This window comes from Equus przewalskii, chromosome 32, assembly GCF_037783145.1.
Source record: "Equus przewalskii isolate Varuska chromosome 32, EquPr2, whole genome shotgun sequence".
NCBI lineage: Eukaryota > Metazoa > Chordata > Mammalia > Perissodactyla > Equidae > Equus > Equus przewalskii.
Window position 1 is genome coordinate 22,245,051 of NC_091862.1, and position 13,975 is coordinate 22,259,025.

The 13,975-nt window shown below is 40.8% G+C and overlaps 1 protein-coding gene across 6 annotated transcripts in view; it reads right to left on the reverse strand.

The window, feature by feature from the left end:
• Nucleotides 1–13,975, reverse strand: part of PHACTR2 (phosphatase and actin regulator 2) — a 249,617-nt gene that overhangs the window by 35,988 nt on the left and 199,654 nt on the right. For all 6 annotated transcript variants that reach the window (XM_070602773.1, XM_070602776.1, XM_070602778.1 and 3 more), the window contains 4 exons: nucleotides 11,237–11,771; nucleotides 5,792–5,997; nucleotides 4,099–4,255; nucleotides 516–571 (listed from right to left, as the gene is read on the reverse strand). In XM_070602773.1, the coding sequence (XP_070458874.1) occupies nucleotides 516–571; nucleotides 4,099–4,255; nucleotides 5,792–5,997; nucleotides 11,237–11,771 (954 nt within the window). The remainder of the gene's footprint in view (nucleotides 1–515; nucleotides 572–4,098; nucleotides 4,256–5,791; nucleotides 5,998–11,236; nucleotides 11,772–13,975) is intronic.

The following is a 13,975-nucleotide window of genomic DNA, read 5'->3' on the forward strand; positions in this document are numbered from 1 at the left end:
GCTGAGAAATTATAAATAACTCAAGAAGGAAACAGAGTTATCATAACAAAGGAAAACGAATTGGGTTGAAAAATCCATAATGGTTTTAAATTGAGTCATCTGTTAAACCTGGCAACGAACTATTATTCATAATATAGGAATGTTTGATTTATTTCCTGGTGGATTCTTTGTCCTTTTCTTTGACATTTATTTGCAAGCAGACTAGAGCATTTTCTTCTATTTAATATTTGGGTGAAAAGATATATGGAATATATGTCATCTTTCTCAAAAACAACTGTTACAGCCATGACTCTGGTCTGGAGGATATTAGGCTTAGAGCCATGAAATGAAATACAAACTTCAAGAAATTATTTTTTTAAATTATATAAGTAATTACATAAAAATGTGATATAAACGGGTCATTTCAATTATTTGTGAATAAATATATTAAGGTTTCCTATTGATAAATGGGCTGTCTCTAGAGGGAGCCTTTTAATGGGTACAGAAGGAATCACTGTATCGTACAGAATACTCACGTTTTAGGATATTTCTCTGCTCTAATTCCTCTGTTGTGGGCCTCTGGCTAAGTCTCCTATGATGACAGAAAGGATACACTGCAGATTACAAACAAGGCCCCCTTACTGGGAGATACAAAAGAAAACAAAAACAAAAGCTCTATTTTTTCCTGTTTTGAGAAACAAAAATCCATTACTAAACCTACAAAATAAAAATCTCCTTTCTGTTAGTTTGGAGACTAGAGACTGTGGCTAAGAAAACTCACAACTCCCCACTCTCCATTCTCCCCTCTCTTCCCTTTGGAAACAGAACCCTCTGAACTCTAGCTGTAGCCCCTGCGTGGACTTCTTGCCCCTAGCAGCAAGGGGTGGCTATAGGACTGAGTTCTTGAAATAGGATATGAGCAGCAGTGGTGTTTGTAACTTCTGCTTTTTACCCTCAAAATGACTGGGTGTGTGTTCCCTTCTCTTTTTCCTTCTTCCACAGATTAGAACTTAAGCAGGGTTGTGTGAGCCAACTTGGACCATGTAGATGAGAATATCTATGGGGATGGAAGAACAAGACAGAAGGCACTTGGGTGCCCGGCTGACTGCAAGGAGCAGAGCTCCCCACCACACTGGACCGCTGCTACCTCAGGACTGTTAAATGAACATGAAATAAACAAGCAAAAGTGCGTTGTTTGGACCACTGTACCTCTTGGTTCCTGTTAGAGCAGCTTAGCCTCTGCCCTAATTAATATACAGATAGATCATTAGGATCTAAAAGAGGCTGCTGCTGAAGAGTTCATACCAACTCAGGAGATGCTTAATCTACACTGCACAGTTTTAAGTGAAACACTGTTTTCATGGCCTCAAACGGATTTACAATATATACAAAATTGTCTGGAGACATATAGCCCTTCCCATCTGCTTTCAAGAAAAGTCGGGCTCACTTGTGATCAGCAGCAAACTATTTGTATGAAAGAGCTGAATGTCCTAATAACTCCTTACAACTTTGTTCTTGGTTTTGTTTACACTATCAGTTTGTTGTTAATCACAGACAAAAACTTCCTCTGGATGTAGGTTGAATTTGTGCAAATTAAACTAATATACATGAAAGGTAATCGTAATATAATTCTATTATATTATAACTATCAATTCTAAATGCCTATAGCTGTGACAGAAATAGTACGAAGGAGTGAAATCAATGATATTTTGAATATCTTATTAAAAATTTTAATGTTTAACCTTCATTAGAGCTACCTTGAAATTAACTTAAATAATTGAGCCTGTAAAAGAACCCACTGAACATCTACACTGGCCAGATTTTGTGCCATCCACGGACCCACATATCCTGTACTACATATCTGTGCCAAAGCATCCCCAGAGACATCATCCTTCTTCTGCTTATGGAGTTTCCTCCTTCTGGAATGCCCTTCTCTCCTCCATCTACTGAAATCTTACAAACGATATAACAGTACCTTGAAAGTTTGATCTGTCCTGCAAGTGAGAATTAAAGGTTCCTGGTTCTTTGCCCCATACAGCAGTTATACACTGATTATACATCTACTAAGGCACTTTGTCACACAAATAATGATAAAGATAAGATAATTATCATAGCTCTCATTAGTTCCTACTTTTAAAGTCCCAGGCACTGTGCTAGGTGCTTAACTTACATTATCTTGAATCCTCAAAAGAATTCAGCAAGGTGGCAGCCAGTCCCCATTTTACAAATGAGGAAATGAGAGATGAATTCATTTGCTTCAGATGAAATACCAGTGCATGTTACAGCCAGGACTCATACCTCGTTCTCTTGACTTAGATGTTTGTGCTTTTCACATGCAATATATAATTTCATCATGCAATATATAATTCTGTCTCTTTCGCTACACATGGAGTTCCCTACAAATCAAATATGACTTACACTTGAATGACAGCAACTAGATGGGCTGCGTTCACAGAAAAACAATTCTGCAAAATTTATATATTTACAACACTCAAAACCCTATTCTGATAAAATTTTTTATAGATACGGTCTACATGTGTAATTAGAGAGGTTCACAAACTTTTGGGGGTTGGGGTGTGCTCCTTATATAAAACAGACAGAAGAGGCGCTGTTCTGTTGGATGGTTAAACCTGGGATGAAGGAATCCCCTGCCGTTCCACCCCGAAACCCACCCACCCTTCCCTGGCTCTCCCTAGAGAAGCACGATTACATCCTCTCCAAGAAATCTTGTTGGAACAGAAAACCACTTCTCTGTGGTTATTTCATGGTGTCAACTTCTCACAATGTTCTTCATCAGTCCCCTGTTCTTGAGCGTTTGGTTTGTTTTAATTTGTCACTACGGTAACTGACCTCAAAATAAACATCTTCATAAAATATAGGGTTTTTCACCTCTTGAATTATTTCCTTCTTGTATAGTCTCTCAAATGGAATTACCATGTAAAGAAATAGACTGATTTACAATTCTTTTTTTATATTGTTAAGCCGTTCTTCAGAAATACTAAATAAGAGTGATGTATACATGTCCCACTTTCTCACAAAATTGCCAACAGTGAGTTTAATTTTTAAAAGTATTCTACTAATTTAAGAGATATAATAATTATTTAAATTAATAATAAAAAAACATTTGATTTTAGGAAGTGCTTGCTATGATCCAGGCACTAGAGTGCCTTCAAAGTATCACGTTATTTAATTCTCACAAGCCCCTGCTTGGCGCTGTCTGTAAAACAGATGATGGCCGCTGAGCCTCCGCCTGCCAACCCCGAGGTTCACCACGGTCACAGAAGTCTTCCACTTTCCGGCAAGGAGAGAAATTTCCTCCCACCTCCCAATCCTGCTCTGGTATTCCAGACTGTCCCCTTCTCTCAATTTATGCACCCTGCTGTTTATGTAGAATGAGAGAAGTCAGCAAAAGAAGTAATACTTAAATATGCTTAAACTGATAATGAAAAGTGAGAACTTCAGCATTCACTTCTGTTAAAACTGCCAATTACGTGGACTTCCAAAGTGGCAAAAGTAGAAATCCTACAAAAACTGGAGGCAGGAAGAGAAGTCAGATGATCATTTATTTGGAGCTGAAAGGGGGAAGTCTAGATATGGGGGCTATGGTTACCTGACCTGGATGGAGCTAGCCACTGAAGCTAACCAGCATGTTCAGAGTCTCGCAGCTCAAAGGGCAGAACCTCATGGCAATCACAAGAACGCTGGTGAGTCCATGTGTCGGGCCTGCTGCCTGTCTGGGTGAATAAAGCTTTGCTGGAACACAGCCACACTTGCTTGCTTACGTATGGTCTACGGCTGCGTGCATGCTACAACAGCACAGCTGAGTAGCTGCAACAGAGACCTTCGGGGCAGCAAAGCCTAAAATATTCACTAACTGGTTTTTACAGAAAAAGTTCGTCAAGGCCTGGATCAGGGTTTGGTGTCTTCAAAGCCAATGACTAGCTGGACCAGAGGGCAGGTTCTTGGAGTGGTTCACCATCCAGAACCCACTGTTAAAAGATCAGACAGGCCAGGCGCGCCCTTTCACAAAGAATTCACCATGATTTCCGTTAGGCAGGAAACTGCCGGAGGGAGAAAAGGATGAATCAGCCAGGGCTGAACTACAATTTCAGCAATTACCTGACCAGCTTGGTTCCAATCTGTTGTCGGATTTCCTGTCTCTCTTCTTCAGATGTTCGCTGCAAGATGTTTTTGTCCTCTAACTCTTTCTTGGATGGTCTGTTGCCAAGTTTGATAGCAAGAGTATCCCTTCGCCGTATTTTGCTAGCCAAAGCACCTGAGCATTGGGAAAGGCAGAAATGCAGAGAAAGGGGCTTTTAGCGAACGCACTCAGGTTACTTGTGGCATGACCTTAGACAGAGTCCAGACCAAATCCTCTTTTTTAAGTTCTAATCTTTTATTTATACCAAAACCACAATTGATTATACTTTAACTTTCCTGGCTACAAAGAAGCTAACTTATCAATAATATTTTAATATACCTTTTTAGCTTATCTCATTTTCTATTCTTTTTTTTTTTGAGGTAATATTGTGTATGGTGACAGATGGAGACTAGACTTTGAGTGGTGAAGACGATGTGACCTCTCCAGACCGAATTCCACATGCGGGAGTGGAATTTTAATTAACCTAAGGGAAAAAAAGTTTTTGAGTTGGATGTAGTTCATTTTGGAAAACTGAAGAACTATTTTTAAAAATGTTCTGAGAAATGTTGGGGCACCATGAAAAACCCTGCAAGTATCACCTCATCATTTGGAAAGTGATATCTGAAGTTTACTTTGTTGAGACGGCGTATTCCGGAAATTGCACAATGCCTTCTCTTTCTTAAGTCTTAAAAACTCAGCCCCTTTAATTATTCTGCATAGTAAATCCTTGACTTTCCTTCTCCTCTACTCAGAAACCACACTGACGAAAGTCTACCTCTGATATCACCGTTTTAATCCTCAATTACCCAGGTATCCTTGATATCTCAAGAGTGGATAGTTGACACCCGATGGATGATAATGGTTTTTGTTGTTGTTCAGCACAAACTAGAAGGAATTTGACAAACTGCTCTTTAATCATTAATATACCATTAACTTTTCATAATCTATAAATTCAATTCCATAGCGAATCCCTCCCAAGTCATCCTGCTCAGAAGTTTTTAAAAAAATAGCAGTTTCCAGTTCCCCACACTAGAAATGGCTGGCTTTATCCACCTCACTATCATTCCTTCTTAGAAGGCATACTATCCTACTCATGGTAGATGAGTACTTTCAATTTTTAAAAACTATTTGTTATTTTTGACTCATTCCTCTCTCCCCTCTCTTTAAACCCCAGTATGAAACTGAGTGAAACTCTCAAACACCTCCAATGAGTAATCCAGTGAGTCCTGCATTGATGCTCTTTATTCAAGAAAGGTCCCTCCCACAACTAGAAGGACGTGCAACTAAGATATACAACTGTGTACAGGGGGGGTTTGGGGAGATAAAGCAGAAAAAAACAAAGAAAGGTCCCAGGGCGGAAGGGCCATCTTGTGATCAATCTGAGAAAAGCCTCTGTCATTAGAAAGCTTTGGCTCTCTTACATATACACATATGCATACCTGCCTCAGTCGAGGGCCTGACCCCTCCCCACCCCCCGTGGCATCATCTTCCAGAAACACCTGCCATCAAAAGCTAAATCTTAGAATATACAGATTTCTAATTTGAGAAAGGGAGATGAGAGGAAAGAAAACATCAGAGGTCTGGTTCCTGATGAGGTCTTCGTTCTTTATAAAACATAGCTGCTTCTGTCCACCACCCACTTTCCTCCCTACCTCTTGAAAAGAGTCTTACTTTCTCCACTGCCGTCCTCGTCCTCATCCTCTTCATCATCGTCATCATCGGTGTACAAGATAGGCCCATCAGAGTCCGAGTCATTGGCCTGGTACTCCCTACGGCCTTCGTCTTCTGGGGCACTGAAGGATTCTGAGGATTCTCCCATCAGCCCAGGAGTCAGTAGCTGAGGCGCTGCCTTTCCCAGCTCGTCTTTGGTTGTGAAACTGTTAAAGGCACAAAAACACAGAGGTGGTGTGAAGCTCAGAGCAACCCTCAAGGACGATGCCAACAGCATGAGAAGGAACTCCGGTTTCAGGAGCATCCCTCCAGCTGGCAAAAGGAGACGGCAAACACAGGCTAGCTGAAGTCCCGGAATGGAAGAGCAGTACTGTATTACTCAATTCTCAAGGTTTTAGATTCTTCATCTGTAAAAGGAGATAGATTGACTAGATGGTATTCAATATATTCAGTACATGAATATGGGAAAAGTCTATTTTGCAAATTTATTTTTCCCTAGCAAGGGGTTCAGTGGAAAGAACAACGGGTTAGAAGCTCCCGGATATTTGACTTTGTCCATACTTTTTCTTTGACCTGTAACTCCTACTTATTCTTTAAGTCTCAGTTAAAGCCTCAGCTCCTTCAGGAATCAGTCACTGGCCTTCAGTGGAGTTCCCTGGCCCACCTCTCTGCTCCCAGGGTGACCCATTGGCGCACTTAGCGCACTGCACCTCAACCACCATCTACTTGTCAGCCTACCCAACCCCCAAAGTTCCTGGACAAGAGGGACTCGTATCATTTTGCAGCCCAGCACCTAGGACAATAGTGACATCTTATTTAACTGACATATGAATTAACCCTATTTTCATCTCAGCCAGGGCATCAACAGTCAAAAATCACGTCTTCTCTCTGTGCTTTAGTTTCTCCATTTGTAGAACTACCTCTCATAGGACTAAATTAATAACATGAGATGGAAAATGTGAAAGTTAAGTGGACTCTTTAGAAGAAAGGTGGTAAGGATGCAATAATTTTTTGTTATTGAGCTTGGTAAGAGTCTCTGGTTTAAAATTATAAATACACAGAGCTTGCCAATTTCATAGACTAGAATAAAAAAATACACTTTACATCAAAAACATATATCAAAAACAATGTAATCTTCATTTTCAGATACAGAACACCCCCAAATTGCTTTTTTTTTTTATTGTGGTAACACTGGTTTATAGCATTATATAAATTTCAGGTGTACATCATTACATTTTGATTTCTGCATAGACTACATCATCTTTGCCACCCAGAGACCAATTACCATCCATCACCACACACATGTGCCTAAGCACCCCTTTTGCCCTCCCCTAAGCTGCGTTCTGATATAAACAGAAGAATTCAAATTTAGGTCACACATCTGAAAGACCGCTTAATGGAAAACACGTGCTCGCTGCTCTCACTAACTAAAAAACCAAAAAAACAGGTAAACTTTGTCAGAATCTGAGGTATTAAAAATTCTACTTTGTGGTTATAAGCCTAAATGCTCTCAAAATTCTCTGTTTTTTCACTTATTAGAAAAATCCAACCACCGAAATTCTTCTTTTCAAAGGGGAAAATACGAAATTTCATTCTTTATTTTGTAAAATATACATAACATAAAATTTACCATTTTAACTTTTTTAAGCGTACAGTTCAATGGGATTAAGCACATTCACACTGTTGTGGGACCACCACCACCATCACCTCCAGAATTTTTCGTCTTCCCCGACGGAAACTCTGCACCATTAAACACCAACTGCCCACTCCTCCTCCCCTAGCCCCCGGCAACCATCATTCTGCTTTCCGTCTCTATGAATTTGATTATTTTAGTTGCTTCATATAAGTGAAATCATACATTTGTCCTTTTGCGTCTGACAACTTCACTTAGCACGTCTTTGAGGTTCATCCACGTTGTAGCATGCGTCAGAATTTCCTTCCTTTTTAAGGGTGAACACTATTCCATTGTACGTATACCCACCACATTTTGTTTACCCATTCATCAGTTGATGGATATTTGGGTTGTTTCTACCTTATGGTGGTTGTGAATAATCCTGCTCTGGACATCAGTATACAAACATCTGTTCGAGTATCCGTTTTCAACGTTTTTGACTACATACACAGAAGTGGAATAGCTGGATCATACGGTAATTCTATGTTTAATTTTTTGAGGAACCACCACACGGTTTCCACAGTACGAAATCTCATTTTCAATAAAAGATCTATTTTATTGGAAAACTTTTCCACAGTCTGGATTTCTCGTCGATTGCCCCTGGAGGCCATTCTTGTTTGAACACTCTGCCACTGTGGGTGACCACAGCACGTTTAAAAGATATGCTAGTTAATAACACATTCTGAGAGCAGAACAAAAGTTACTTCAGGGTTGAGCCCTGGCACCACATTTCATGTCATTGTTCACTAATTTATCACGACACCGATTTGTATTTTATAACATTTTGCCGTTTTCAAAGACTTCTGCATACATTTACAGCTTGCAATTGTTCTACAGTATAACGAGGGAAGACAATTTATAGTTCATGGAACCCAGGAAGGCCATGGGTGAGTCGCCCAAACAAGGTAGCAAGTCCAGTCTAGAACTCATACTTAAGACTCTTAGCCTACCTATTAAACGTTATATTGTATTTTATTTTATACTTAATATTATAAGTTATATTAAGACTATGTTATAGATCACATTTAATATTAAATATCATAATCCAAATTTCTATCGATCAACTCACTACCTGGCTCTCACGGTTTCCCCTCCGGTTCCTGGGCACACTGGACAATACAGCGCACTCCATAAATGTTCATGGAAATGGACTACACAGAGTCAGGTCCCTTTTGGACATGGGCTCCAGATGCGCTTATCAGTTTCTGCCTTAAATTATGCCAGGCATATGCATTACTGATGAAGCCGTCAATGAACAGAAATCTACCAGATAGTTACCACCCTGGATTACGTGAATAGAAGTAGATATTTTTACATATGGCCACTTGTCTTTAAAGTTTTGATATTTGTATTCCAAACAGAAGCCTCTTCATAAGATGACAGGATTTTCACACATTCGTTGACTAAACATAACTGAGGGAGAGTTCTAAGTTAAGCAACTGACTAAGAGCCAGAAATTCTAATGCAAGTATCCACTTAAAAATGGAAGACAGAATTTGGAAGCGCATTTGAGAGACTCCTTATTCCAGCCTCATTAACTCTAGAGCAAACACAAACACCTGTGGGATGAATTGTAATTGACATTTTTAATTTTGAAGAATATACAGAGAAGAACATCTCCATGCCCTCTTCTAGGAACGCGTTACGGTTACCCTGAAGACAGGCAAATCCCTTATAAATACCCCAACGACTAATGACGTCCTGAGCTCGCTCTCTCCACTCCTAGTCTCAGTGGAAATAGAGCATAGATGCTCACCTCTTTTGCCTGACAATCCTGCAGAGACTTCGGTTGAAGACTAATGTGAAGCCCCCAGAATGCAGTGCCGTGCTTAGCACAATACAGTGCCCTCCCTAAATGACTGTGGAAGTGGACTGGCAGAGGGTCACCTTTGGATAAGGGTTCTCTCTGTGCTCAAGACTACCTGAGCAATCACTTTACACGTTCCACCTTATTCTTCAGTATACTGAACAATAAACTCATATACTCAATCTATTTTCCTAAATTCAGACCTTATCTTAAACATTCATACTTCCTGGGCATGTTGGACATTTTGGAAAAACTAATCCTAACTATAATGTTTTGCTCACTTTGCATCTCTGGTGCTTAGCATGCTGCCCAGCACACGGAAGTCAAGCAAAAAACAGACACTGAAAGACAACTGTTCAGGTCTACAGGTTGGAATTGACCGCAGTGATGGAAAACACTCACTATAATTCAATGAGGACACCTACAATGTGCTGGAAGTATTAAGGACACCGCAACCATTCATTTCAATATCTTCTTTTCCCATATTGTTTATTAAAATGTCAAACAAAGGAAACACAGTCATCTGCAATTTAACATTTCTTTATCTTTCCTTGGCTTTCCTTCAAATGATGATGCTCAAGACCGATAAAAACAAACAAAAAACAAGAAACAAACAAAAGAAATAGTGGAAGAGGTAGAAGGAACTGCTTTGGAAACGTATGAATTCACTCGAGAGCATGGAATCTGGTGTGCAACTCTGGGTCGCATGCTGGCTTTGCCACTCACTAACTGGGTGACCCTGGGCAGACTGTTTCACCTCCCTCAGCAGCCGTTTTGTCATCTATTAAACAGAAATATTTCAGGGATGACTTATGTGAATTAAATAACTGACAGTTCCTGACATTAAATAAGTATTCAATAAATGAAGGTTGTTATTATCAGCAACTGAATAATTAAAGTTGATACTTTAGTCTCTTGATCCAAGTCAACTTACTTAATGTACTAAATGTTTTTCAGTCTAACATGACATAGGTTTTTTTCAAAGAGGAAATATTAAATTAAATGATTTGAAGAGTGAGTTTTGGTTTTATTCTTAGAAAGAGGAGAGAAGAGGCTGAATTTAAGAGTGCGAAGCCCTCCTGAGACAGAACGGGTCATGGTGTCTACTAAAGTCTGACAGTCCTCCCTTCACACCTGAGACAGGAGCACTAACAGAGCCTATTGACCTTTAAGTAGAAAATGAATGAGACTTTTTGAGTGACTAGATGCAGGGAACGAAGGAGAATGAGGATCCTAGGATGAAGCCCACGTTTCTGGCTTGGGGAACTAGGTGACGGCATGCCAATGGTATACCAGATTCTGTACTGGTTGCTGCGGATATAGAGGTAAATAGACACGTTGGTGAGTTTCGTCCCATAGGTAGGGAAAATGGCTGTCAGAATATAGTAGATGCAATAACCAATTCTATCCAGAGGAGGGTTGAAAAGCTTCATAGAGGGGAAAATATTTGAGTTGGGTAGGGAACTGAGGATCAAGAAAGAGAGCCACTCCAAGGCTGGGGGGAAAGAAGCCGGAATTTGAAAGAGAGCTTTACTGATGCTCTTTGTTTTCTTGCAGAGGAGAAGGCTACATAACTTGGGGAAATGAAGGTAGGCAGGAGTGGGTGAGCAATGTGCACACAAATGAAACGATTTAAAATAACCACTGTAAGGAAACAGAAGGAACTGTCTAGGGAACAGAATAAGGACTGCTGAGCAGTGACGAAGCAGGTTCTAAGTGGACTTGAAAGCCACAGATCTGAAGCAGTATTGGGATGTAGGACCAATGTCATTTCTGGGGCATTCCTGGCACAGGGCTATGAAAAACCAACAGTTGGATTACATGTGTGTTTCCCTAACATTCACTAGATTAAATTGTAAAAGAAAACAAAGTAGGTTCCTTCATTTCAACAGAGGGGTTTAACCATCCTTAGGACTCAGCTTCATAGGGAATGGAGACGGAATATGGGGTTGGTGCCCCGACTCACCATTTTGCATTTTCTCGGGTAACACTTAAGCCAGTGGCTGAGTGGACAGCGGTTCTGTCTGTCGGCTCTTCAGTCCAGAGAAGCTGACTTGGGTCTAAGGCAGGGACGGACAGGTCGGCTCCATTGCTGACCAGGACGACAGGAGTGTCTGAGGCCATGATGCACTGCTCCTCAAGGGGAAGAGGGGGGGCCGGGGGAGGAGGCGGTGGAGCCCCCGGGGGCGGAGGGACTGTGGGCTTGGATTTGCCTGTGGTCTCCTCCTCAGTCCCAGGGACAGTCTGCTCAGGGTTGAGACCCTCCGCACTGGTCTCCGAAGGCTCTCCTTTAAGGTCGGACGTGCCAGAAGTGGCTGTGTCTGAGGACGGTCGAGACGTTGGCTGCTTGCCGGTTTTTTCCTTGCCTTTTGCGATTCCCACTGTCCCTGTTTTGCTAGAAACTGTCTGCTTTGATGCTTTGGGACGAGATGAAGTGGAGGAAGTAGATGGTGAAGCTGATGCTTTGGAGCCAGTTGTTTTTTTTGAATGAGAGGAACCAGCTAAAATAGAGAGATTTTGCATTACAAGTCAAAGAAGACAACACTTTTTAAATAAACTAACCAAGTTGCAATTGTCAATGTTCCCTTTAAAATTTGTTGAAAAAAGTAAATAAAAGAAAATAAGCTAATAATGATAATGGTTTTGTTTCCTGTTCCCTCCCTGTCTCCAATCTAGGAAAGAGCAAGTGATCCTTGAGGCAAAACCCTAAGAGACAGGAGTCCTCTGTCCTTTTCCTCTAGTCTTTAGCTGGCCAGCCAAGGGGAAATCCTCAGCTCCTTGTCCTGTGGGTCACCTGCAAAAGCCCCTGTATGCTCCAAAGGGACATTTTGGTGTGCACAGGACAGACACCAGCAGCTGTCTGGGTGCAGTACAAGGCTGGGTTCACCACAAATTATACATGTCCTCTTACGTCCTTCTGGGAATGGAGAGGCCCACACTCAGAGAGGCCAGGTATATATCACTGACTCCTCTCTGAGCCAAAAGCAAATTTACTCATCTTACTGCTAAAAGAGTGAACTCCACACCAGCTACCCCAACGGCTCCAGAGAGAGAAGGTTGCCATGCTGGCCTGTACCTCCACCTGCAGTGGCGACAGGGCAGAATGAAAACACATGGCCGCGTATCGAAGTCTAGTCCCCTTCAAAACATCACAAAGGCAGAAAAAAATAATTTTTTTACAAAAAAATGTCTAAATGGGTAGTGTTTGAATAATTTGAAGGGAAAGAGTATCACTCTCAGATCTGACAACCGCTGATGCTTCCAGAGGGTGTTCATCAGAGGATGGCCGTGGCGTGTCTGCCCAGTTCTGGACAGGACCGCCTTCAACCAAACTGTTTTCAGGAAAGACAGGCTAACTCTCCTTGTCTTTCTATCATCTTAGGAAACACATTTTAACTCCTATGAGAATACTCTTTTGTTTCATGACCTTTATGATCTGTAAATTTCCCCCAATTGCTTATTCGATGTCGTATGTTCCTCCTTTTTCATAAGGAGTTAAACGATTCCACAGAACCATTAAGAATATCCTGTAAGTACCGTGTGGAGCCAACCCACATTGCACACAGACGTCACTGTAACTTACCTCTGGTTATAACTTTGTTGGAGTCAACTGGGAGGGTCAAGAGATGAAGGACAAATGAACAAGGAGACGCAAGACTTCACCAACTCTGATACACTGGAAAGAGTCCTACTTGGTGACAAGATCCAGGCTTAAAAGAAGTCTCTACGGCTTGGGAGGCTTATTATGTTAGATCTACTTAATAACCAGAATTCTCCTCCCTCAAGTCTGGGCCTGTTAATACTACTTCTGTGAAGTTAACAACCTTCATTTGCTTACAGACAAGTGTATTAAGCATACTCCTACAATGTAAGTCCATTCTAGTTTATTTTTCACAACAAAGATGCTAAGAATTTGCTGTCTAAACATGTCCAATTATTTTCTCAGGTAAGATGAACAGAATCCCTTCCATATATCAATTCTAAGAATATTTTTTTTTAAGGAAATTCTTTCTTTTCTAACAGCAAAGTTTAACTTTAGCCTGGCTTAAGTTTTTTCAATGCCTGCAATGCAAATTTAAGCCATGTCATTATATTTTTCTTTAAGTGTCTTTTAAAATGACAGGATTTTGCCGAAATCAACCATGTCGCTTAAGTTATCTTGAATTTAGGCTATGACTAAAAAAAGAAATGCCATCTCTCTTAAGGTTTTTTGGGGTTTTTTTGGTGAGGAAGATTGGTCCTGAGCTAACATCCATGCCAATCTTCCTCTATTTTCTATGTGGGATGCTGCCACAGCATGGCTTGATGAGTGATGTGTAGGTCCACACCCAGGATCCAAACCTGTGAACCGCAGGCCACAAAAGTGGAGCACACAAACCCACCCACTACACCACTGGGCCAGCCCCAGTTAAGTACATTTGTTGTTAATACAGTGTGTAACAACGAAAAAGAAAACACATGAGAGATTTTACCCTGCTTCATGGGCAAAGTGGCTGACTGTGCTAAGCTGAAATCTGGTTATCTGCAAGTCTACGTTAAGTTAGTAAGAGAGGAGGAATCTTAACTGATAGCTTTTTTAAGAGCTTGAAACATCTGACTGAAAATCAAGGGCTGCATTTGAAGTAACTTTTCCAGAAGGTCAAGATTACTCAAATAAAACACAGTTACTGTGTAGCCAGGGTTACAAACAGAGTATGAGTAGGAT